The sequence below is a fragment of the Aquarana catesbeiana genome, linkage group LG04 (genome assembly GCF_042186555.1).
Source record: "Aquarana catesbeiana isolate 2022-GZ linkage group LG04, ASM4218655v1, whole genome shotgun sequence".
NCBI lineage: Eukaryota > Metazoa > Chordata > Amphibia > Anura > Ranidae > Aquarana > Aquarana catesbeiana.
In genome coordinates, this window is record NC_133327.1 from 620,740,211 (window position 1) to 620,767,475 (window position 27,265).

Sequence of the window (27,265 nt, forward strand, 5' to 3'; positions counted from 1 at the left end):
TTGCGATATGTCTCATTCTAGACACAGGGGGGGGGGGGGGGGCGTGGGGTACAATCCCACTGTACTAGGTGCCCCTGGCTAACTTTTGTTGGCTCCAGGGCTGCTTGAAGTGCACCTACTGGCGGTAGTGTGCAATGTCTGCAGCTTGATGTCAGACTTGAGGTCTTTTCCATGGTCATGAAAGACTTGTGATTAGGAAGCTGAAGAATCAGCTTCTTAGGTCATTTAAAGCTCTAAGGCTACAAAGACTTTGAATGTGTTTCCAATTATTTGTATCGCCCCCCCCATGCTTATTAGCCTTCTATCCATTTGGGGAGGCCTTTGTACAGTAGAGGGTTGGTCTGTTCCCACTGTGGATTCACCCATGTAATGCCTTAACAAAACGCTTAGAGCCCTTTAACACTGAAAGCTCCCGGCGTCGGTGGCAAAGCGGCGCTATTTCTATGGGCAGGGGCGCTATAGGAGCGGTGTATTCACTGCTCCTATAGCGCTGCAAAGAAGCTCCTTGCAGGACTTTTTGTGACTCCCTGCCAGCACAGCGCCCCAGTGTGACAGCACTCGGGCTTTCACACTGGGTTTGCAGTTGAGGCTTTATTCAGACGCTATGTTTAGCGCTAAAGCGCCTGAAAAAACACCTCCAGTGTGAAAGGGATCTCAATGTTTAGTAAAGGACGCACCTCCTGTCCTTAAAGACCCAATGGATAGGTGGCTTCCAGAGCTCTGTTCTCTGGCAGGTTCTGCCCTTCACTCTATCCTGGCTGTGGCTTTACTTTGTCAAAACATGTCCGATTGGTCAAAGTTCCTTTTAAAGAGGAGCTCCAGTCTACCCCTCCCCCAGCAGTTTACATTTATTATAAGGACACTTATCTGTCCAGGGATCCAACAATGTCTTCACCCGAGCCGATTCTTCAATCGGCTTCAGGTCCAGGCACCGGCATCTTAGGTAAGGGAAACCAGCACTGGAGCCGGTTTCCTGCTGCGCTTTGTGAATGGTCCTGCAGTTGTCCTCACCCTCTCCCTTCCTGAATTCATGTTTGTCAAACCAGCCTTTATTTGGGAGACGGCAGTGTGTTTTACTAGGCTGCAGCTGACCATGTGACTAAAGAATCTCCTAGATGACACTGATATTGAAGCATTTCAGCAAGTGCACTCAAATGGCCGAATTCAAAGTCCAAAAAACAGCAGCATGCAATCTGCAATAATATGCTGGAATCATGAAATTTTGCCTCATGTATCTCCTCTGAATGACTGACTGGTTTTATTTTTCACCAAAAAACTATCCCAACATTACATGAAATTTGTAAAAAGATTCATTTAACATCTTATGAAATATTGTGACAATGAAATCAATTTTTCTGATAACCACATTTCTCTCGACAGAAATCATATTCTGCTCCTATTGGCATTGAGTTTCAGAGGAGATATGCAACCCTTGTTCTGGAACTGGAACAACTCAATAAAGATCTTAATAAGGTTCTTCATAAGGTTCAGCAGTACTGCTACGAGGTAAGGAAATCTTTGTAATTGAAGGTATATAAAGATATTTTGTTAGCAGTGGGACTAAACTGAACACGTAGCCAAACAGAAATAGAATTTCAATTGTTTAACCACTTGCCCTCCAAACCAGTTCTGACATGTCTTACATATTGTACAGGTACGTTTTTATTTATTTATTTTTGGTAGGAAATTACTTAAAACCGCCTAACATTATCTACAAAACAGAATATATAGTTTTGAAAGCAAAGGCCCTGGGGAGTAAAGTGGTGGCTGTTTTTTTTTTTTTTTTTTTTTCTTTTTAATTTTAATCTTTTTGTCTCACGATATTTGCGCATTCTTTTATCAAATGCAAATTTTCAGGAATGATCTAATTTAATACATTTTAGTGCACTTAAACACAATGTAATGCCCAATATTTTGGTTAAATATAAAAGATGATGCTACAGTAAATAGATACCTAACACATCACGCTTTAAAATTGCTCACACCCGTGGAATTGTGACAAACTACAGTGCATTAAATTATCCATAGCTGATGCTTTAAAGGCCTTTACAGGTTACCAGTTTAGAATTACAGGTCTTGTGCTACAATTATTGCTCTCACTCTGACGTTTTGTGGGGATGCCTCACGTGTGGTGTGATCACCGTTTTATATATGTGTGCAGGACCTATGTGCGCATTTCATTTATTTCTTTTTAATTACTTTTTTTTTACTTTATTGCTCTCACAGGGGATGAACAACATCCCTTGTGATAGCATGGGCAATGACAGATCTTCTATTAGACCCAATCTCACTTCTCAAACTTCCACAGCTTGCTCCAGATCAGGGCCTTCAGCCTGCAAACCAGCCAACAGACATGAGGCGGCGTTGTGAGGAAGAAGGCCAGGAGATGGTCCGACAAGCCAACACCTCAAACGGTCAGTCATGTGTACAGAACGAGAGCCTGACAGACCTCATATCCCGGCTCACCGCTATCCTCCTACAGATCAAAGTAAGACCTCAACATTGCTGCATTACTTCCAGGCTTTTATAGAGCATCATTTGTGAGACTGTACTGTTTCTTTTACAGTGTCTGGCAGAAGGAGGGGACCTGAATTCTTTTGAATTCAAATCTTTAACAGATTCTATTAACGATATAAAGAGTTCTATAAACCCTTCAAATATCAGGTATGTGTGTCAGGCCTTGATGTGTCTTATTCTGCTGTCATGTTTATCATTTCCATTGTGTCAGCTTGTATGTCATGTATTTTAGACTAGTGTTTACCTTTACATTTATTACTATCATGCAGTAAGCCCCCCCGTTCACACAGGTGCCGCTTTGAAATCGTGCAATTTCAAGGCCGCACATCAGTGCGATTTGCACTGCTGATTTCATTGCGGCTTGCGACTTCATACAACAGAAGTCTGTGCAAGTCACAAATTGGCTAAAAGTAATACAGGAGCCTTTTTCAAAGTTGCTGCGACTTGAGTCACGGCAATTTCAATCTTTCCATTGCCGACAATGGTGAGCAACTTGTCATGCAATTTGGAACGGTCAAATCGCCTGACAAATTGCACCATAGGATCGGGGGGCTTAAGGTGTGTGGTTGTTGACACTGGATTTGGTTTTTCAGTAATATACACACACACGGGACAGAAAGTATTCAGACCCCCTTACATTTTTCGCTCTTTATTATATTGCTGACATTTGCTAAAATCATTTAGGTTCTTTTTATTTTTCCTCATTAATGTACACACAGCACCCCATATTGACAGAAACACACAGAATTGTTGACATTTTTGCAGATTTATTAAAAAAGAAAAACTGAAATATCACATGGTCCTAAGTATTCAGACCCTTTGCTCAGTATTTAGTAGAAGCACCCTTTTGATCTAATACAGCCATGAGTCTTTTTGGGAAAGATGCAACAAGTTTTTCACACCTGGATTTGGGGATCCTCTGCCATTCCTCCTTGCAGATCCTCTCCAGTTCTGTCAGGTTGGATGATAAACGTTGGTGGACAGCCATTTTTAGGTCTCTCCAGAGATGCTCAATTGGGTTTAAGTCAGGGCTCTGGCTGGGCCATTCAAGAACAATCACAGAGTTGTTGTGAAGCCACTCCTTCGTTATTTTATCTAGGTGCTTAGGGTCATTGTCTTGTTGGAAGGTAAACCTTCGGCCCAGTCTGAGGTCCTGAGCACTCTGGAGAAGGTTTTCGTCCAGGATATCCCTGTACTTGGCCGCATTCATCTTACCCTCGATTGCAACCAGTCGTCCTGTCCCTGCAGCTGAAAAACACCCTCACAGTGTGATGCTGCCACCACCATGCTTCACTGTTGGGACTGTATTGGACAGGTGATGAGCAGTGCCTGGTTTTCTCCACACTTACCGCTTAGAATTAAGGCCAGAAAGTTCTATCTTGGTCTCATCAGACCAGAGAATCTTATTTCTCACCATCTTGGAGTCCTTCAGGTGTTTTTTTTTTTTTTTTTTTTTTTTAGCAAACTCCATGCGGGCTTTCATGTGTCTTGCACTGAGGAGAGGCTTCCATCGGGCCACTCTGCTATAAAGCCCTGACTGGTGGAGGGCTGCAGTGATGGTTGACTTTCTACAACTTTCTCCTATCTCCCGACTGCATCTCTGGAGCTCAGCCACAGTGATCTTTGGGTTCTTCTTTACCTCTCTCACCAAGGCTCTTCTCCCCTGATAGCTCAGTTTGGCCGGACGGCCAGCCCTAGGAAGTGTTCTGGTCATCCCAAACGTCTTCCATTTAAGGATTATGGAGGCCACTGTCCTCTTAGGAACCTTAAGTGCAGCAGAATTTTTTTGTAACCTTGGCCAGATTTGTGCCTTGCCACAATTCTGTAGCTCTTCAGGCATTTCCTTTGACCTCATGATTCTCATTTGCTCTGACATGCACTGTGAGCTGTAAGGTCTTATATAGATAGGTGTGTGGCTTTCCTAATAAAGTCCAATCAGTATAATCAAACACAGCTGGACTCAAATGAAGGTGTAGAACCATCTCAAGGATGATCAGAAGAAAGGGACAGCACCTGAGTTAAATATGAGTGTCACAGCAACGGGTCTGAATGCTTAGGACCATGTGATATTTCAGTTTTTCTTTTTTTAATAAATCTGCAAAAATGTCAACAATTCTGTGTTTTTCTGTCAATATGGGGTGCTGTGTGTACATTATGAGGAAAAAAATAAGCTTTAGATGATTTTAGCAAATGGCTGCAATATAACAAAGCGTGAAAAATTTAAGGGGGTCTGAACACTTTCCATCCCCACTGTGTGTGTGTGTGTGTGTGTATATACAGTCAGGTCCATAAATATTGGGACACAATTATAATCTTTTTGGCTCTATACACCACCACAATGGATTTGAAATGAAACGAACAAGATGTGCTTTAAATGCAGACTTCCATCTTTAATTTGAGGGTATTTACAACCAAATCAGGTGAACGGTGTAGGAATTACAACAGTTTGTTTATGTGCCTCCCACTTTTTAAGGGACCAAAAGTAATGGGACGGATTAACAATCATCCATCAAACTTTCACTTTTAAACACTTGGTTGCAAATCCTTTGCAGTCAATTACAGCCTGAAGTCGCGAACGCATAGACAACACCAGACGCTGGGTTTCATCCCTGGTGATACTCTGCCAGGCCTCTACTGCAACTGTCTTCAGTTCCTGCTTGTTCTTGGGGCATTTTCCCTTCAGTTTTGTCTTCAGCAAGTGAAATGCACACTCAGTCGGATTCAGGTCAGGTGATTGACTTGGCCATTGCATAACATTCCACTTCTTCTTTCCCTTAAAAACTCTTTGGTTGCTTTTGCAGTATGCTTCGGGTCATTGTCCATCTGCACTGTGAAGCGCCGTTCAATGAGTTCTGAAGCATTTTGCTGAATATGAGCAGATAATATTGCCCGAAACACTTCAGAATTCATCCTGCTGCTTTTGTCAGCAGTCACATCATCAATAAATACAAGAGAACCAGTTCCATTGGCAGCCATTCATGCCCACGCCATGACACTACCACCACCATGCTTCACTGATGAGGTGGTATACTTTGGATCATGAGCAGTTCCTTTCCTTCTCCATACTCCTCTCTTCCCATCACTCTGGTACAAGTTGATCTTGGTCTCATCTGTCCATAGGATGTTGTTCCAGAACTGTGAAGGCTTTTTTAGATGATGTTTGGCAAACTCTAATCTGGCCTTCCTGTTTTTGAGGCTCACCAATGGTTTACATCTTGTGGTGAACCCTCTGTATTCACTCAAGTCTTCTCTTGATTGTTGACTTTGACACACATACACCTACCTCCTGGAGAGTGTTCTTGATCTGGCCAACTGTTGTGAAGGGTGTTTTCTTCACCAGGGAAAGAATTATTTGGTCATCCACCACAGTTGTTTTCTGTGGTCTTCCGGGTCTTTTGCTGTTGCTGAGCTCACCGGTGTGTTCTTTCTTTTTAGGGATGTTCCAAACAGTTGATTTGGCTACACCTAATGTTTTTGCTATCTCTCTGATGGGTTTGTTTTGTTTTTTCAGCCTAATGATGGCTTGCTTCACTTATAGTGACAGCTCTTTGGATCTTTTATTGAGAGTTGACAGCAACAGATTCCAAATGAAAATGGCACACTTGAAATGAACTCTGGACATTTATCTGCTCCTTGTAAATGGGATAATGAGGGAATAACACACACCTGGCCAGGAACAGCTGAGCAGCCAATTGTCCCATTACTTTTGGTCCCTTAAAAAGTGGGAGGCACATATACAAACTGTTATTCCTACACCATTCACCTGATTTGGATGTAAATACCCTCAAATTAAAACTGAAAGTCTGCAGTTAAAGCACATCTTGTTTGTTTAATTTCAAATGCATTGTGGTGGTGTATAGAGCCAAAAAGATTAGAATTGTGTCGCTGTCCCAACATTATATATATATATATATATATATATATATATATATATATATATATATATATATATATATATATATATACACACACATATGTGTGTGTATGTATATATATATATATATGTATATATATATATATATATATATATATACACACATATGTGTGTGTATGTATATATATATATAATATATGTGTGTGTGTGTATATATAATGAGATATGCTAGTTGAGTTGTCATTTCTGCAGTTCGATCATGGGGTCCAAACCCAGAAAAAGCAATAGGTCGTAACACACAAATAAAAATGTGAAACTAAAAAGCCCAGCCCAAAAGCAGATCCCAATAAAGTGCATGTTACATTTGTTAACTGAACATAGATTTTATTTTTTTTAAACCAGCAAGCTGAACTAAAAATTAAAAAATAGAACAGATTCCTCCATCCACAAATACCCACACCCACCCACCAGGACCTTGTATTCTGAAAGCTGGACTCAGCACTGTCAGAATATTGTAATCTGCTGCTTCAGCCACCAATCAGCAAAAGTTTTTCAAGTTGTTCATTCAATCAATATCGATCTAATGATCGACTATTGTCAAACAGGTACAGCTACACCCTAATCAAAAATCGCCAGGTCCCTGCTGAATTTTGATCAATCTCTAGCCACCTTTAGCTAAAAGAAAACACCTGATTTAGCCCCATCTGGTTCTAATTTCATTCTAACTCCTTGCTTTTGCAAATCCCTTGTCCAGTCATAGAGCCTCTATGACCATGTATATGCCCACAGGGAGTCCACCATACTATTGCAGGCAGTGTTCTTACCAGTCAACATAAGTTCTTTGTTGCATTGGAAATCCTGCAGACCTCAGAATATGATGGCACCCATCTGTTTTTGTTTTGTTTTTTTGTTTTGCAGCTGTTTTCAGAATAATGTGGAGATCCACGTAGCACATATCCAGAGCGGCCTGAGTCAAATGGGAAATCTTCACGCCTTCTCAGCCAATAACACCAACAGAGACTGACAATCTGGCGTACTCGTCTATAGAAGAAACATGGACTCTTCTTTGTATTACAAACGAACCAGCATTACAAACTTGACATATTTTATTTACTTTGTCCTATGGATACACACGGCAAAGAATAGCAGGGATTGAGTTTCCAGGCTGCTTCCCACCCAGTCTACAGATATTGTGGAAAGAGCACCCTTCATCGTTTCCTTTCTTCGTTGTTGGTTTTTTTCCTTGTCATCCCTCCTCACTGTCCTGCGTGGCTCGTGATGATGTCGTTATTTGTCATCGGCTGCATTATTTGCTTTCACTGCATGAAAACAAATGAGAATTGTAAGTGGTCTTCCTACAAGCTGAGCTGAAAGTGTTTAGGTGAATCCCACAAACCCATGCCCTGTCATGGCAAACAAGTTTTTAAAATTAAATTGTCAGCTTAAGGAGGGGTGGCAGCCATACTGTGTACAACGGGTATACAGACTTGTTTATCTGCTGCATTTAATATTCCAGCCTTCCTTCTAGCAAAGAGAAGTCATTCTGATCGATTGCTAGGGGGTTACTTAAACTAAACTTTGTTTAAATCAGTAAAATATATTCCAGGTGCGTCCAATCAAAAGGTGTCCAGGATCTTTAGAAAGTAGATAAGCTTGTCCCCTGCCAGCATACTGTAAAGGATCCTTGCTCTGCATGGAAGCAGAGGTCCAATATACCCCTTGTAGAGTTAGAACTGGAGATATCCAATCAACATGCCCATGCTCCCTGCTGGTTGAGATCTCTAGCTCTGTCTCAGCTGGGATCTGCCAGGGAGACCACCACTTCCACATGGAGTACAAGAGTCCTTTTCTGCAGAAAGAGGACTTTCCTACTTTTTTGGTTTCCCTGGAATGTGTTTAGTTTTCAACTGAAACTTTAGTTGAGCGTTAACTTTGCACATGCTCTTGACCTTATCCAGTAGGATTCCAGGAGTTCATGACCAAGTTTGGTGTCGGCTCAGCCATATATCTGCAAACCTGTTTTCGTTCTGCTAATTGAATCCCAAGAGATCTGTTTGCATTAAGAAGAAATCTGTACCCACTGTGCATTGCGACTGTGATTTTATGTACAGTGGTGATTTGTAACCAGTTACTGGAGATCCACATGTGGCTTTCTACGGTGATTTTGTAGGTACAATTTTTTTTTTTTTTTTTTGTGGATTCTAGTTATTTTGCTCAATGTTCATAGAGTTAAAGTCCTTTGTTCTCACACTTTCAAACACTTTAGTACTGTACAGTTCAATATTCACCTATATAAAGCAAAGATTTGACTGAGTGGAGTATATATGCTTAGTAGCAAGCACCACAAGATGCCTTTTTATAAACTTTCTGCTTCTACATTCGATTGAGATGTTTGAGTAAGGAAAGGGCGCCAACTCATTTAAAACATGATTGAACTTTCAGTTAAAATTTTGCTAAATACATTCCAAGTGCATCAAAACAAAAAAATTAAGTCTTCCAGTTTCTTTAGATAGCACTCGCAGACCGAGTAGAAAAGCATTTCCTCTGGCAGGATGCTGCTGCAAAGGACCCCTGCTATCTCTGTGGGTGAGCAGTTGTCGCTCTGCAGCAGTTTGGCACACCCCCTGAGCTCATGCTCCCTACTGAGGGGGGTGTGGAACTTTTGCAGAAGGATCACTGCTTTCACACAGAGAGCAAGGAACCCCTTCTCTACAATATGTTGGCAGGGGGCAAACTTTTTTTTAGGCTGTAGCTATTTTCTTAAGAAAACAAAATGTAAAACTTTGAACACCTTTATTTTGATGTACTTAGAATGTATGTAGTTGATTTAAAGCAAACGTTTACTTAGGCCTTCCATAGACTGATAAAGGAAAGCAGATGTGCATTGGTAATCTGATCATCCTTATGCATGGAGATTGGTTGGCAGGTTTATGAACAGGAAAGGTCTGCTAGTCTTGAGGTTAATTTAAGGGAAGGGAAGGAGGGAAATGAGCTGTGCCAGCAGAAGATGCCAATGGTGCTCATCCTACTGATAAAGGTGCGTTTTTTTGGGTGGGTGGGTGGAGGGGGGTTATTTGCCTGATTCACAGGCAGACTTTACTTTGGGTGCCCCAAAGGCATAGTCCACCTTTTGCAAAAATGTATTAAATGCTCCCACATTACTAAAATAAAAAATGTCTTGATTACATTTTTGCATTAAAGCTTGCAAAGCACTGCAACTGCAATCAGTGTGACATTCTAGCAATGTGCAAGCTCCTGCTATTGAAGTAAGGACCTTCTGTTATGGGGCTGGAGAAAGCAAACAATGGACTGCAAATGTCGTGACGACATTGCACTTGTGCTCCATTGTGATCTGTGAATCCCTCTGCTGCCATGGCAGATGGGACCTGCAGTCTTTCCATTCACAGATCCCTGTGAATGGATGATGCGGCTCTCTGGGAGGAGCCATGCACAGCCACACTAAGTTCAAAGAATGGGATGCTCTAGGGAGAAGCACTTCTTGATTCAAGTAAGGGGGGGGGGGGGGGGGGAGAGAATGCGATTGTGTTTCAGGTTATACCCAAACTATCGATTGTGACTTGAAACCTGGTGGGCTATGCCTCTAAAGTGACTACCATAAAAGTTTTATGGTAGCTGCCATTGCTGATGTCTTATCTAAAATGATTAGTTACCTGGAAATGGCTGTTGTGTTGACTCTCTTCAAGCCTTTTGGAGTCCCTGGCCTGGAACAAGTATGCAGGTCTGCAATTATTATCTGTCTGCCTGTTTCAGGGGATCAGCATGACAGCCAGGCACCTCCAAATTGCAGGAAGAGTCTCCATACTTTTTTTTTTTTGTGACAGGTCTGTTTTGAGGCACCTAGTATGCATTTTACCTACAACAAATACCCCTGTATAGTGATAATCAGGGGAGCGCAGTAGCGGTGCTTCCATAAAGAACATGTAAAAGCAGTTGCCAGGTGCCTAGTGTTCTGCTGATAGGCATATATCTTATTTGATAGGAATTGGTGGCCAGCAATAAGCATAGTGTAGGAAGTAAATAACAAGCAGTTGAGATGGAGGTTAGAAAGTTTTTAGGTTTGTTCAAGTTGGAATTGTGGATATTTGTGGTACATAGGCGCTACCAGTTGTATTTGTCTTTTTTTTTTCGAATATGCAGGCTTTGGGGCTTGTCATCCTAGTCCTGAATTGGAACAAGCATGCATCAGCGATGTTCCAAGGCAGCTGATTATGCACGTGCTTCGGTCAGTGATTCATTTTGTTGTTTGGACATTGACAGACCCTCCAATGTTATCCTCCAATTTTCAAGTCTATTTGTCAGAATATGTGGATGTTTGAGGCAGGAATGGGTATACCTCTCATTTCCCTCAATAAGGGAACTGGCATGTCTTTCGGCTTGCCCGTAAACACAGTTTGGGTGAAAGTGTCCTTTGAAGGATCACTTTACCACTTGACCACTGCAGCTGCACATGCTCCTCTTCCCTTTGCGTTCCTGACGCTTTATTCATCTTCTGAAAAAAATAGAGATGTCCTACTTGATTTTCCCACAGGAGACCAATCATTGCATTTTGAAGTGCTATGGGCTTCACTGGTATCCAACTCATCACGGTGTGTTGGATTACCGGCTAACATCACCTTCCCCCTAACAGGGTGCTGTGGTTCTTCCTAACGGCTGGTACATTACTACAGGACACAGTAGTGACTTGGCCAATGGGAAAAACCACAGCATCCCGTGGAGGACTAGTTGTCAAAACACCTGAACATTCAAGACACCAGTGAACATCTGAGACACCACAGTATTTCAAGAGACCAAAGACTGGGAACACTGCCTGCTGCAAAGTTAAAATATTAAATCTCCTCCTTCACAGGTTGTCTTTGGCTTTTATTCGTATTTTTGTTGTAATGACAAGTTCACTTTAAAGATTGGTTATGCATTCAGCAGTGATTCTGACACTATTGAGGGAATAGGTGCTTGGCATTGGAATGTTGTTGGCTGGATGCCATTTTTGTGTGTGTTATGCATGTAGAAGATATGATATAGGGTTTTGTATGGGGAGGTCATATAAAGCATGAGGGCTTCAAGGTGCAGCTTGTGAACATGAGCACTGATATCTAAGGATGGAGATATATGGTTGCACATGTGGTCATTTGAGGCTGGAAGAGCAGAGATGGTGCTGCTTGCTAAGTTTAGTTCTGCACCTCTTTGATTCATATAGGTCGTAGTATTAGAAACTAACATTTTAAAGAGCACAGCAGCTGCCTGCTGAATCTGAGGGAGTTCGCTCTGTGGGCGACCCTATCGACAACACCCTGATTGACAGAAGTTGATTATTCACTCAAATGGAGCTTAGTGGGAAATTGACAGCCGAGATGCAGAAACTGTTTGAGTATTCTATCAGTGGTGCTGGCAGAATACAACTGCCTGCAGCAGGAAATTCATCTATCCACCCTCTTTAGCATGGATAGAGGAATCTGCTGTACTTCTTTCCTGGGAGATGAACGAAGGACATATAAAATTATTTTCGCTGAATACTGGCAATTGCTAAAAACCATGGCCTGGTTGTTGTTTCAGTAGGGGAGATTTACTAAAAATGGAGCACTCAAAATCTGGTGAAGCTGTGCATGGTAACCAATTGGTTACGAACGTCAGCTTGTTCAATTAAGCTTTGACAATCAAACCTGGAACCTGATTGGTTTCTATGCAGAGCTGCACCAGATTTTGCACTCTCCGGTTTTAGTAAATCGACCCCAATGTGTTTCACGGTTGATATATCCCTTCACTTTCCCTTGTGTCACCAGCACAGAAAATGGTCAATAATCCACCCAACGGATGCACAGATGTCAAAACAAGCTTGACAAAAGTTCTAACACTCCTGCATACATTTAAATCAATTGTTTTAGCTGGAGATGCACTTTAATCATTATAATCCAGCATGGGAAACCTATAAAGTACAGCTGGCCATACATATAGACTTGTATCCCCTTGGAGAGAGATTCGTCTTATTTCCTGTCCCTGAAATGCAGGGAAAACTTAACAGGTACACAGACTACAACAACGACCTGATGTATATCACTTCATCCAAAGGAAAAAAAGTTTTTCAGTTCTGTTATAATGTGTTTGATCAGAAAACCTCTATGGTTGGAAAGGCTTATTAACCCCATATCTGTTGATACATAAATGGTGGCTGCAGCATATAGACAACATCTGCCTATGACGTCTCTTTAGACATGATGTGTATCCTTGGCTGTTTACCTTGTAAAAATTGTGTATTGGGATGTTTAATATAGGTGGTGAAAAAAGAATTCTATGGTAAACCATTTCACCTTTTGTTTTATGAGCTAGATTTAGGAAAATGTACCTACACAAATTTTAGAGACCACAAATAATGAAGAATTTTATGGTATTGTACAGCTCTGACCACACAGGGACTCACCCTGTAGTGCTTGTATAGTTTAAAGAGAAAAAAAAAAAACAAAAATATTATTCTTGTGTATTTTGTATCATTTTTATTTGTCCACGAGGGTTTTACGCCATCTGACTAAACCAACTTTGACTAAAAAAAAAAAAAAAAAAAAAATCAAAAGGGGAGGGATCGTTCACTGAACATCGACAACATTGGGTCCTGTGACAACCAAGGGTGTCGCAGCTGCTCAATGCGAAAGCCAGCAACAGAGATTCCGCCATCCACACTGTTTGGAGCGGACTATTCGATTCTCTCATTCAGCGCACTGGCTGAATATGCAAAATCTGTGTATGGCTAGCTTAAGCCAATCCGTCTGTTCTTTTCATTGAAGTGGATGGACCTGTTCAATTAGGAGCAATGAATGGTAAAACAGGCCTTATCAAAGTGTCTTCCATAATGGGTGTCAGTTTTTCTCCATGACACCAGTTAGTAGAACAGATTGCAGTGTTCCACACCTCTTGAAGCTGGGTCCTGTTTCTCTTAGACCCCTTTCACACCGAGGGAGTTTTGCAGGCGCTATAGCGTTAAAAATAGCGCCTGCAATCCGCCCTCAAACAGCTGCAGCATTGTCTCCAGTGTGAAAGCCCGAGGGCTTTCACACGGAGTGCTGCACTGGCAGGACGGGAAAAAAAGTCCTGCCAGCAGCTTCTTTGGAGCGGTGAAGGAGCGGTGTGTTTACCGATCCTCCACCGCTGCTCCCCATTGAAATCAATTGGGCAGCGCTGGGACACCGCCGGCAAAACGCCGCTATTGCGGGTGGTTTTAACCCTTTCTCTGCCGCTAGCGGGGGGTAAAAGCGCCCCACTAGCGGCCGAAATGCGCCGCTAATCCGACGGTAAAACGCTGCTAAAAATAGCGGCGTTTTACCGCTGATGCTGCGGGCGGCCCGGTGTGAAAGGGCTCATGGGGTCCTTTCACACTGGGGCGGTTTGCAGGCGCTATTGCGCTAATAATAGCGTCTGCAAACCGACCCGAAAGTGCAGCTGCTTTCATTCCAGTGTGAAAGCCCCGAGAGCTTTCACACTGGAGCGGTGCACTGGCAGGACGGTAAAAAAAGTCCTGCTAGCAGCATCTTCGGAGTGGTGAAGGAGCGGAGTGTATACCGCTCCTTCACCGCTTCTGCCCATTGAAATCAATGGGATGGCGCGGCTATACTGCCGGCAGAGGCGCTTTGCGGTGGTTTTTAACAATTTGTCGGCCGCTAGCGGGGGGTAAAACTGCCCCGCTAGCGGCCGCATACCGACGGTAAAGCGCCGCTTACAATATGACAATGACGACGACGCCCGCCCCAGTATGAAAGGGCCCTTACTCTAATGAATTTATTGCTTGATCCAAAGAGAATCTCAGAACTCAAGAACCCAGTTTGTGGCATTTTACAAATTTCTGCAATTTTGCAAATTAGATGCATGGGTGCACAGATGGGACAAATAAGCTGAAGATGTTCATTATTTTGCAGATCAGTTTTCTTGTCTGTTTCACTCTGTTCATACTAATGTGTGTTAATTTGTCCCCCCCCTTTACATTGCATTAAAAACCCTTAAAGTGCATGTGGGCCCTTAAATTTTAGGCTGCACATTCACTTTAATGGACCATTTTAATTAAAGACCTTTTGATGAACAATACCCACTGGGATCCAAGAATGATTTGCAAGATCTGTGCCACCATGACAATGGGTCAATGTATGCGAAGATAGCAGTACACATCTGGGAAGAAGCGAAGGGGATGGCAAGTGTGTGTGTGTGTGTGTATGGGAATGGGATTTCAAAATAGGTTGTTTAAACCTTTTTAATCTGTTGAAAAGATGGTTTGCTGAAGTGGGTTGAGTGTGGGTGTTTTATTTGTATTGTTTTTTTTATTTTGGTTGTGTAAGGTTGTATAATGAATGAAACTGTATGATACTGGGCTTTATTATAAAACTTTGGACTGCTCTTTTTGAAATTAAATAATTTATGGTCACTTAGATCTGTTTTTTCCCCTACACAATAACATTGACTGATTTCCATTCAGTAAAATATATTTAATGCCTTGTATCACAAACAGTTTTTTTAAAGTGGAGTTTTTCATTTAATTAGCTAAATGTGTGGAGGGGATGAATTAAGCCTGATACACACTTATCTATTTTTTTTTTTTTTTTTCATTCAACCCAGCAGGCTGAATGAAAAAGGAAAACTGAAGAGCTTGGGAGGAGCTGCCGTACTAAAGCCTAGTACACACTAGTTTGAACAAAAAGAAACCAAAAACTGACAGCTCAGGTCGGAGCCGCTGTACTAACAATCCGATGTTAGTACCACAATCTCCCCTACTGTGTTGTGTTCTGATAGGGGACGGCCACCACACCAGAACACTCCAGTCAGTGTTCTTAGCCATTGGCTGAGAGCACTGATCGTGAGGCGGGCGGCTGCTGGTTTTCAAGCTTCTGTCGAACCAACTGCCATACACATGGGCCGAATGTCGGACGGTTCTTATTGAACCGGCCAATGATGCCCGAAATTTGGCCCGTGTGTACCCTACTTAACTATGCAATGTTAGTACAGCGATCTCTCCTGCTGAGCTATTGTGATCTGACTGGGACCACGGGTTGCAGAAAATTCACACGATTCACCCTTCGACACAGACAGTGCTGATAGGGGATTCCTGCCTACTGAGACTTTGTATTCTCCTGGTGGGGGAGCAGGGGTAGCCGTCCCTGCCAAGGGAAGACAGTGATTATTGCTAGCAGTTATAGCAGCCACTAGCTATAATCGCAAGTAAACTCCAGCAGGATGGTTGTACCCAAGTTGATCTATTAATCAACTTGGCACATTCAGCTTGCCCATACATGGTTCGAATCTCGGCTGATTCCTGGTGAGCCGGCCAAGATTCGAACCGTCTATGGCTGGCCTTAAACCTGAACTCCAGGCAGATATGAGACAATTAATGCATTTATTTATTTTTTTTAATGCTAGCAGTGTAATTTCCTGAATTTGACTTGGTGTTGCAGTCTCTGTATAGCAGAGCTTAGCGTAGAGGAGCAGAACAAGGAGCCAATCAGATGTGCTGAAGTGCAAAAGGCATTCTGATTGGTAAGCTCATCTGTCACTTTTTTTGTTGCTGCTTCTTTCACTGCCCAATCATAGGCTAGGGAAGGTTTAAGACTTTTGTGTTTGTAACTTAACAGTAATAATGAAAAATCCAGCCTCCTTCCATGCCAGACAGCGCTGTGCTTTGCAGCAGAGCTATGTAAATATCCGGACTGGATGAAGAAAATACAAATTATTTGGCAGGTGAAACGGCTCCCTTTTATATGCATTTCATCTATGTATTTAGCTGTTGGCCTAGAGTTCAGCTTTAATGTAAATTTAATCAAGTGTGTCAAAACCTTATACCTGTCAAATGTACTTTGCAAATATTAATGTACATGGGCAGCTGTATTTTTTCATAACATATTCAAGCTCTGCTTCCTTAGTAGTGCTACACAATGGTTGGGGCTGTATGGGAACTTTTCTTGCTACCAAGAGGTTTAGTGCCTATTCACACTGTTGTGGTGCTTTCTAGTGCTATTCATTTTGAATGAACCACCAATGCACCACAACACAGCACTCAAATGTGATTTATCTGTTCACTGGAGTGCACTGTTTTGTAACCAAAAACGAAAAAAAACTGCATTTCTGTTAAAAAATGCACTGCAGTGTTTTAAATTGCGAATAGGCTACCTTTTACACAATGCACATTAACACAATATACCATATGTTAATATACCGTATATTTATTAAGTTTATGTCCCAAGGACAGGATTGCCACTGCTGACCTCTCCTAAAAATGCTAGTTTCCTGGCTGCAATAGACTAGCATTATTGCTCCAGGTCAGGCTCCTCTTGCCTGCAATTGCAGGGTGTGCACATCCAGCTTCCCACTGAGAAACCTAATATCCCAAAAACACAATGGCAATTCAGTGTTTGCAACAAACATCTTTATTTCATTAATGGTTTACAACAGGCAAATGCTGTCTGTAATGTGTTTCATTTTAAACAGCGCTTAATCATGCTGTCATTTTAGCTTCTGTAGTAATAACTGACCAGTAACACGTACAGAGATAGGAAGCTCTGACTTTTTGACTCAAAATAACCACTTGCCGACCACCTTACGTAGATATACTGCGGCAGAATGGCACGGGCAGGCAGAGTAACATACCCGTACGTTACTCCCCTCCCGCGGGCGGGGGGGAGTGATCGCGCTCAACCCCCCCCCCCCCGGTGCCCGAGGCGGTCGGCATCGTTGCAGGAGCTACCCGTCCTGAAGGGGAGGCCACTGATTCATGGCCACCCCCTCACGATCACTCCTGACAAATGAGAAGCTTCCTCTGCTTCTGAAATGTAAACAGAAGCAGAGGAAGTGATATCCTCTCTCCTCGTGGAGCCTTTTTGTTCTGGCTCCCGAGGAGCGAAGACATCAATGTGAGTTGCACCAACACTACACTAACAGTAGTACACATAGGTGCATAAAACACCCCTTGATCACCCCCCCTGCACCTCCTGTTAGCGACACCAATAGCAGTTTTTATTTTTTTACTGATCACTGCAATGGTGTCATTTGTGACTGTTATAAGTGTTAGGGCTGTTAGTGGTAGGCCCCTTTAGGTCTAGGGTACCCCCCTATAACAGTTTAACCCCTTGATCACCCCCAGTTAACCCTTTCACCCCCTGTCACCAGTGTCACTAAGCAATCTTTTTTCAGATCGCTGTATTAGTGTCACAGGTGACGCTAGTTAGCCAGGTAGGTATTTAGGTTCACTGTCAGCTTTTTATAGCGTCAGGTACCCCCATATACTACCTAATAAAGGTTTTAACCCCCTGATTGCTCCCTATTAACCCTTTCACCAGTGATCACCGTATAAGTGTTACGGGTGACACTGGTTAGTTAGTTTCTTTTTTATACCCGCCGTTTATTACCCAATAAAGGTTTAACTCCCTGATCGCCCGGCGGGTGATATCAGTTAGGTTTTAGGGTCAGTTAGGGTCTGCGTCGCCCCAGGCAGCGTCAGATTGGTGCCAGTACCGCTAACACCCATGCAGGCAGCATACACCTCCCTTAGTGGTATAGTGTCTGTCTGAACGGATTGATATCTGATCTATACTAGCGTCCCCAGCAGTTTAGGGTTCCCAAAAACGCAGTGTTAGCGGGATCAGCCCAGATACCTGCTAGCACCTGCGTTTTGCCCCTCCGCCCAGCACACCCAAGTGCAGCATCGATCGATCACTGTCGCTTACAAAACACTAAACACATAACTGTGCATTCCTGATCCCTGTGATCGTTAACTGTTTTTTTGGTAGCATTTGATAAAGTTGCTGACAGCCTAGGAGCTTTTTTACCTGTGAGTCTCACTACTGCACCAGTAAATTTAGAGCCCAAAATGGCAAATCGAAGGTACACTATTGAAGAGGCCTACATGTTTCTGAGCATGACAGGTAGTGAAGAGGAAGTCACCCATCTGTCAGATTCAGGCTCAGAATACGATCCTGTAGAGGACAGCGGCTCCATGACAGATATCTCTGACAACGAAGTTTTGGTCCCTGCCAAGGTCAGGCGTACCAGACCCCAATCTTCTTCTGCTGTTGTTGAGGTGCAAGAACCGCAGGTTCCTCATATGGAGCCGAGAAGTACTAGTGCCACTCATCCTTCTGGTGAACTGGCAAGCACCAGCGGCCTAGTACACCCTGGTCGTACATCCAGCACTGCAGTATCACGTGGTGACGTGGCGAATCCCATAAGTGCAGTTCAAGCTGGCGAGGTGGCAAGCACAAGTAGTGTCCCGCTGTCACCAAGAAGACAGGCCCGTCGAGCCCATAGTGCCCTTCCTGCTGCATTCGCCAATCCTAACTGGGAACCCACCACTTCTGCAGCACCCGTACTTCCCCCATTCACTGGCCAACCCAGAATTCAGGTGGAAACAGTTGATTCTACGTAACTTGATTTTTATTCCCTATTTTTCACCGAAGATCTCTATAGATCTCTTGTGGACCAAAGTAATTTGTATTCTGGTCAATTCATCGCCGTTAATCCCCAGTCCTCCCTTGCCAGAGGTTGGAAACCAATTACGGTTTCCGAATTTAAGACCTTTCTGGGCCTATCCCTCGACATGGGCATTGTTAAAATGAGTATGTTGCGGTCATATTGGTCCACTGACCCAATTTACCATATGCCCGTGTTCTCTGCCTCCATGGCCAGGGCGCGATACGAGCAGATCTTGTGGTTCATGCATTTCAAGAACAATGAACTCTGTCGTCCTCGTGGAGACCCTGGATACGATCGGCTCTACAAAATTCGGCCCCTCGTAAACCACTTCAACCATCGTTTTGCAGACTTACTCCCCATCAAGTTGTCTGCGTTGATGAGTCCCTGATTAAGTTTTCTGGCCGCTTGTCTTTCCAACAGTATCTTCCCAGCAAGCGTGCCAGATACGGGGTCAAGATGTATAAGCTCTGTGACAGGGCCACAGGCTATGCATGTAGTTTTATGGTTTACGAGGGAAGAGATAGTCACGTAGAGCCGCTGAACTGCCCAGATTACATAGGGAGCGCTGGCAAGATTGTGTGGGACTTGGTGTCACCCTTTTTCGGAAAGGGGTACCATTTGTATGTGGACAATTATTACACGAGCGTGCCACTTTTTAGTCACTTGTTTGATCATCAGATTGGCACATGTGGCACCGTGCGATCTAAATCGCCGGGGCTTTCGCCAGCGGCTTGTAGAATCCCGTCTTGGGCTGGGGGAGAGAGCCTGCTTGGAGTGTAATAACTTGCTTGCTGTGAAGTGGAGGGATAATAAGAATGTTTTCGTTCTTTCCTCCCTTCATGCAGACACGACGGTCCAAATTCCTACGGCTACTGGTGTTTTGGAGAAGCCCCTCTGTGTCCACCAATATAACCAAAATATGGGAGTGGTGGGCCTCAACAACTAGTTGTTGGCGCCGTTCCTAGTTACCGGTAAGACCAGACGCTGGTACAAAAAAGTGTCTGTATACTTATTTCAATTGGCTTTGCTGAACGCTCATGTGCTATACAGAGCTTCAGGATGGACTGGATCCTTCCTTAAATTCCAGGAGGAGATAGAGCCCTTCTGTTTCCAGACGGTGCTCCACCTCACCTTCCCAATCCAAATGCAGTAAGCCAGCTGCATGAGAGGCTTTTTCCGTATGTCATCCCGAGTACCCCTACCCAACGAGCCCCCCAAAGAAGATGTGTCTGCAGCAAGTGTGGATATAGGAATGACACCCGCTATTATTGTCCCTCGTGTCCTGACATTCCTGGTCTTTGCATTGGTGAATGTTATGAAAGCTACTATACACTAGTGGAGTTTTAGCATAGGGTACAGCACTGCACAGACTAGGACACACTTTCACAGGGTCTCCCAAGATGCCATTGCATTTTGAGAGACCCGAACCTGAAACCGTTAGTTATAAAAAAAAAAAAGTAAAAAGAAAATAACACAAAAAAAATATATAAAAGAAAAAAAACAAAAATAGTTGTCGTTTTATTGTTATCTCTCTCTCTATTCTCTCTCTATTGCTCTGTTCTTTTTTACTGTATTCTATTCTGCAATGTTTTATTATGTTTTATCATGTTTGATTTTCAGGTATGTCATTTTTTTATACTTTACTGTGTCTTATTGTTAACCATTTATTTGTTTTCAGGTACGCCATTCAGCTGCAGCGCGGATTTATTTATCTTGACAGCAACAGCGTTTGCTCCCACGATACATAAAGCCGTGACTCCAGCGCTGTAGGAGGCGATTTCACCACCACAGTTAAAAACAAAATGGTGCATGTATGCCCATCATTAGAAGTGGGTGGATGAAGGGAGGTATTCTAATGGTGGGCATACCCACCGATCACACACCACAGGCTGCATGAAAAAAAGTACAATATGCCCAACAAGGACCAGAAAGGTACTGGTATGTTGCTTGACTTTGAGTGGTTATACCAGAATGATGCCTGCGGGTTTAGGTATCATTTTGGTATCATTCTTTTCAGCCAGTGGTCGGCTTTCATGTAAAAGCAATCCTAGCGGCTAATTAGCCTCTAGCCTGCTTTTACAAGCAGTGGGAGGTAATGTCTCCCCCCCCCCCCCCCCGTCTTCTATGGTTTTCTCTGGCTCTCCTGTCCCAACAGGGAACCTGAGAATGCAGCCGGTGGTTCTGTCAGCTGACTATAGAGCCGATTAGAGACCAGAATGGCTCCAATCATCTCTATGGCCTAAGAAACCGGAAGCTACGAGCATTTCATGACTTAGTTTTCGCCGGATGTAAACAGCGCAATTGGGAAAGCATTTTATCACACCGATCTTGGTGTGGCCAGATGCTTTGAGGGCAGAGGAGAGATCTAGGGTCTAATAGACGCCAATTTTTTCAAAAAAGAGTACCTGTCACTACCTATTGCTATCATAGGGGTTATTTACATTCCCTGAGATAACAATAAAAATGATTAAAAAAATGAAAGGAACAGTTTAAGAATAAAATAAAAAAGCAAAGTAAATTAAAAAAAGCACCCCTGTTTCCCCCTACTCTCGCGCAAAGGCGAACGCAATCGTTGGTCTGGTGTCAAATGTAAACAGCAATTGCACCATGGATGTAAGGTATCACCGCGAAGGTCAGATTGAGGGCAGTAATTCTAGCAGTAGACCTCCTTTGTAAATCTGATGTGGTAACCTGTAAAGGCTTTTAAAAATGTATGTAGTTCGTCGTCGCTGCATGTTTGTGTGCAATTTTAAAGCATGTCGTGTTTGGTATCCATGTACTCGGCCTAAGATCATCTTTTTTATTTCCTCAAACATTTGGGCAATATAGTGTGTTTTAGTGCATTAAAATTGAAAACAGTGTTTTTAAAAAAAAAAAAAAATGCGTTTGAAAAATCGCTGCGCAGATACTCTGTGAAAAAAAACAAAAATGAAACACCCACCATTTTAATCTGTAGGGCCTTTGCCATATATATGTTTGGGGGTTCAAAGCAATTTTCTTGCAAAGTAAATTATTTTTTCATGTAAACAAAAAGTGTCAGAAAGGGCTATGTCTTCAAGTGGTTAGAAGAGTGGGTGATGTGTGACATAAGCTTCTAAATGTTGTGCATAAAATGCCAGGACAGTTTAACCCCCCCCAAATGACCCCATTTTGGAAAGTAGACACCCCAAGCTATTTGCTGAGAGGCATGTCGAGTCCATGGAATATTTTATATTTTGATACAAGTTGCGGGAAAAATACAATTATTTTTTTTTTAACAAAGTTGTCACTAAATGATATTGCTCAAACAATTACACCCCAAAATACATTCTGTTGCTTCTCCTGAGTACGGGGATACCACATGTGTGAGACTTTTTGGGAGCCTAGCCGCGTACGGGACCCCGAAAACCAAGCACCGCCTTCAGGCTTTCTAAGGGTGTAAATTTTTGATTTCACTCCTCACTGCCTATCACAGTTTCGGAGGCCATGGAATGCCCAGATGGCACAACCCCCCCCCCCCCCCAGTGACCCCATTTCGGGATGTAGACACCCCAAGCTATTTGCTGAGAGGTATGGTGAGTATTTTGCAGACCTCACTTTTTGTCACAAAGTTTTGAAAAAAAAAAAAAAAAACATTCTTTTCTTTTCTTCATTTTCAAAAACAAATGAGAGCTGCAAAATACTCACCATGCCTCTCAGCAAATAGCTTGGGGTGTCTTTCCAAAATGGGGTCATTTGGGGGGGTTATGTGCTCTCTTGGCATTTTATGGCCTTTGAAACTGTGATAGGTAGTGAGTGAAATCAAAAATTACACCCTTAGAAAGCCTAAAGGCGGTGATTGGGTTTCGGGGTCCCGTACGCGGCTAGGCTTCCAAAATGTCCCACACATGTGGTATCCCCGTACTCAGGAGAAGCAGCAGAATGTATTTTGGGGTGTAATTCCACATATTCCCATGGCATGTTTGAGCAATAAATCATTTAGTGACAACTTTGTGCAAAAAAAAAAAAAAAAAAGTTTGTAATTTTCCCGCAACTTGTGGCAAAATATAAAACATTCCATGGACTCAACATGCCTCTCAGCAAATAGCTTGGGGTGTCTACTTACCAAAATGGGGTCATTTGGGGGGGGGGGGGGGGTTGTGCCATCTTGGCATTTTATGGCCTTCAAAACTGTGATAGGTAGTGAGGAGTGAAATCAAAAATTTACGCCCTTAGAAATCCTGAAGGCAGTGCTTGGTTTTCGGGGCCCCGTACGCGGCTAGGCTCCCTAAAAAAATAAGCAATATATCATTTAGTGACAACTTTTTGTAAAAAATTTTTTTTCTTGTCATTATTCAATCACTTGGGACAAAAAAAAAAATTCAGTGGGCTCAACATGCCTCTTAGAAATTTCCTTGGGGTGTCTACTTTCCAAAATAGGGTAATTTGTGGGGGGTTTGTACTGCCCTGCCATTTTAGCACCTCAAGAAATGAGATAGGCAGTCATAAACTAAAAGCTGTGTAAATTCCAGAAAACGTACGTAACTTTTGCGCAAACCAATAAATATACGCTTATTGACATTTTTTTCACCAAAGACATGTAGCTGAATACATTTTGGCCTAAATGTATGACTAAAATTGAGTTTATTGGATTTTTCTTATAACAAAAAGTAGAAAATATCACTTTTTTTTTTTTCAAAATTTTCCGTCTTTTTCCGTTTATATCGCAAAAAATAAAAATCGCAGAGGCAATCAAATACCATCAAAAGAAAGCTCTATTTGTGTGACCAATAGGACGCAAATTTTGTTTGGGTACAACATTGCATGACCGCGCAATTACCAGTTAAAGCAGCGCAGTGCCAAATTGTAAAAAGTCCTCTGGTCTTTAGGCAGCCAAATGGTCAGGGGCTTAAGTGGTTAAAGTCAGACTTAATGAGGCAATTAGCATTTTCAAAAGATGGCAATAGCTTGATTCTATCATGATAGGCGTGCTTTAATGCAGTTAAAGCCAATTTACAAAAACCTTTTAAGGCTTGAGCGTTTTTCAAAAGTTGTTTTCTGTCCTTTTTATTTTTAATTGGCTGATTTAATTAAAATACATGGTGGCCTTTTTTATCCTGAAGTGGGGTGGCCCCACGCCTTTTTTTTTTTTCTCAATTTTTTTTTTAGCCGGCAATTCTTCTTTTACATTCAGCTGTCAGCTGGGCACCCCACTGACAGCTGATGACTTATCGGTTGTTAAGGACGCTGTGGCCAGCTTCCCAACCCACTATTTAGCAATTAGCTATATACAGTGTTTTTAAAGGTAACAAAAAACACACAAATCTCAAAATACATGCAGAAACGCGGGTTGAAAAAAACGCATCACCCCCAACAGCTTAGATGTGAACCTAGACTAAGCTGTGTGTTTTATATTCCCTAAAGCTGTGACGTTTGTGAGAAATCCATCACTGTTCCCTGCAGTGAGGTTATTTGCGCATGTGCCTTTCTGCCCTGGTTCACAGCATGCTGTCAAACCCTTCACAAAGGAGCTAAACATTGGGCCTTGTCAGCAAGATAAAAAGTACCATGCATGTGCAGGATTATGGCAGGAAGGGCAGAAATGTACGCCACAAAGAAACAGGCTACCAGGAGCTGGCATGGTGCAGGCGGCATCCGGGAGACAGAAAGTAAGGACATTTTACATAAAACCTCACATGAATAGGAGAATTGACATGGTGGTGTGCTTTGTAATGTTTGCAAGTATTGATTTAATGATGAATGGCACTTCTGCGGGCTGAGTTTACTTCCACCATAAGGCTTCATGCACACGAGATGCCTGTGCAAACTCTGCTGAACACATGTTTTTAAAAGCTGAAACCAGCGTTTAGAAACGCCTGTTTTGCCGCGTTTGCATGCCGTGTTTAGCCGCGTTTTACCGCATTTGCGTCTAGAAGTGTCTGCAGAGCATGGCATTTTGCGACCCAAATTTTGCGGTACCGGCGTTTAGCCGCGTTTGGCGTCTGAAACGTGGAAAACTTTTGCGTCTGAACCCATTTTTTTGCTTCTGGAATAACGAGGTTAAACGCAACTGCCTAAAAACGCCAAAAAACGAGACTGTGTACATGGACATATAGGATAACATTGAATGAGTTCAGGGCAGTTGAAAAAAGTGTTCAACTGCCTCTGAACGCGCGTTTAACAGCGTCTCGTGTGCATCACCACATATCCACAGGTGGTGCTATCTCAGTGACTCTCGAGCCTCTAGAAATTGCCTGTGTAGCTCTAGCCGTATATCTGCCTGTAGTTCGGGTTTAACAATTGTCACTCATTTCACCTGAAATTTGTTCTACAAGAAGCTTTTTCTTTTGTTGTAGGAACTGTAAACTCTGAGTACTGTTAAAATGTGGGAATTCAGTAACTGACTAAAATGCATTTACCCAAAACAAACGGCACACAGATTTAGTGGAGATGTTGCTTTTATTTGTCCTACAGCTTTTAGCACATTTTATTTGCTGACTTTCCTCCAATAACAAGCCATTAGCTGCTGAGTTGTAATTGTTTTGCAGGTCATTATGAGACTTGTTCCAGTGTCTGCTTTTGTTTTTAGACCTGGTCCACCAGAAAACATGGTCTCTTTCTCCAGGTTCACTCTTGTATACAAAGCTCTGTTTACCAACTGGAAAAGGTAAGACCAATGCTTTAAACATTTTGTGACCTGAGGTCAGTGAAGCCTACTTGTCTAGACCAAATTTAGAGGTGCTAGTCTGCATCGGTTAGGCTCAGTTCACATATACGCCAATTGGATGTTTTGAACCACATCCAACTCACATGACATGTCAACCGAATCCACTTTCTATGAAGTATTTCTGGCCCAGTCGCAGTCCATGAGTCCGGTACGATTTTCAGTCCGGTTCAGGTGTGATTTCAAGTAAAAAATTGCACCTGAACTGGTGGTTGAAACCGCACTGGACTCCTTTTAAAATTACAATCTAACTGCGGCTGGACATATGTGAATCAAGCCTTAAAGTAGCCATTCTCAACCAGGGTTCTGTGGAGTCCTAGGGTTCCTTCTGAGGTTATTAATGGGTTTGTTGCCTATGGCTGATTGACTTCTGACATTTAATGGTGCCTGTATGGTTCTGGGTCACTTGGAAGAGCCACCAGCATGACACCAGAGATCATTTTAGTTGTCTAAAAGGGTGACCTTCTGACCACCACTGTAATGATGGCATTCTCCCCTCTGACCCCCAATAAATTTAGAAAAGGTTCCCTGAGACATTAAAATTATTTCATGGGTTTCTCTGGTGTAATGTTGAGAGGTGCTGGGTTAAACTATATGTAAACCAAAAAAAGTGTAATTTTAACCAGTTGAGCTCCAGCAGATTTTTACCCCTTCATGACCAGGCTATTTTTTTGTTATTCAGCACTGCGCTACTTTAACTGGTAATCGTACGGTCATGCAACGCTGTACCCAAATTAAATTTATATATTTTTTCACACCTTTTTCTTTTGGTGGTATTTGATCCTGACTGGGTTTTTTTTTTTTTCGATTTATAAATGAAAAAAGCGGATGTTTTTGAAAAAATGTTTTTTTACTTTTTCCTATAAAACATATCCAATAAATGTTTAAATCAAACGTCTTCATAAATTTTGGCCAAATTGTATTCTGTTACATGTTTTTGAGAAAATTCCCATTAAGTGTTTGGTTTGCGTAAAAGTTATAGTGACTGCAAACTATGGTGTATCTGTGTATAATTTAGATTTTTTTTATTTTTTTTTATACTACTGAAGGCGCTGATCTGGGACTTATAATGGGACTACAATCCTGCGGCGGTCAATCTGACACTAACTGATGCTGGGGGTAACTGACTTATTGACACTGACATTAATACTGTGTTCAGTGATCATATTATACATGGCGGGCGGCAAGTGGTGAATTTGTTTTTAAAACCCTCTGCCATGTTTTTATTGCTGTCTGTGTCCTGCTAGAAAGATTTTTATTTTTTTTTTCCCCTCTAATTTGATCTGGTGACCATTGTCACTGAAACAAAGTGAGGGGAAATCCACAATTTTACAATTGTCACTATAGTAAGTCATTTATCCAATGGAAATACCTGTTCCTGTTACAACTGTCCAAGATTGGAATTCCTCTCACTTTGGGGAGAATTCCTCTGACTTCCTGTTGCGACAGGGAGTGAACTCCATGTGGATGCAATAGAATTAACCCAGCGGGACAAAGACCTAACCACTTCAGCCCCGGAAGAATTGGCTGCTCAATGACCGGGCCATTTTTTGCGATACAGCACTGTGTTGCTTTAACTGACGATTGCACGGTCGTGCGACGCTGTACTTAAACAAAATTGATGTCCTTTTTTTTTTTCCTCGCCCCAAATAGAGCTTTCTTTTGGTGGTATTTTTTGTGCTATAAACAAAAAAAAGTGACAATTTTGAAAAAAACACAATGTTGCCGATATATGTATT

At 42.4% G+C, this 27,265-nt stretch overlaps 1 protein-coding gene across 2 annotated transcripts in view; it reads left to right on the plus strand.

Annotated features, from left to right (window-relative positions):
• LIN9 (lin-9 DREAM MuvB core complex component) overlaps positions 1–14,810 on the plus strand; it is a 60,045-nt gene extending 45,235 nt beyond the window's left edge. For both annotated transcript variants that reach the window (XM_073628306.1, XM_073628307.1), the window contains 4 exons: positions 1,381–1,506; positions 2,309–2,488; positions 2,567–2,664; positions 7,310–14,810. In XM_073628306.1, the coding sequence (XP_073484407.1) occupies positions 1,381–1,506; positions 2,309–2,488; positions 2,567–2,664; positions 7,310–7,415 (510 nt within the window). In that variant the 3' untranslated portion in view covers positions 7,416–14,810. The remainder of the gene's footprint in view (positions 1–1,380; positions 1,507–2,308; positions 2,489–2,566; positions 2,665–7,309) is intronic.
• Positions 14,811–27,265: the final 12,455 nt, after the last annotated feature.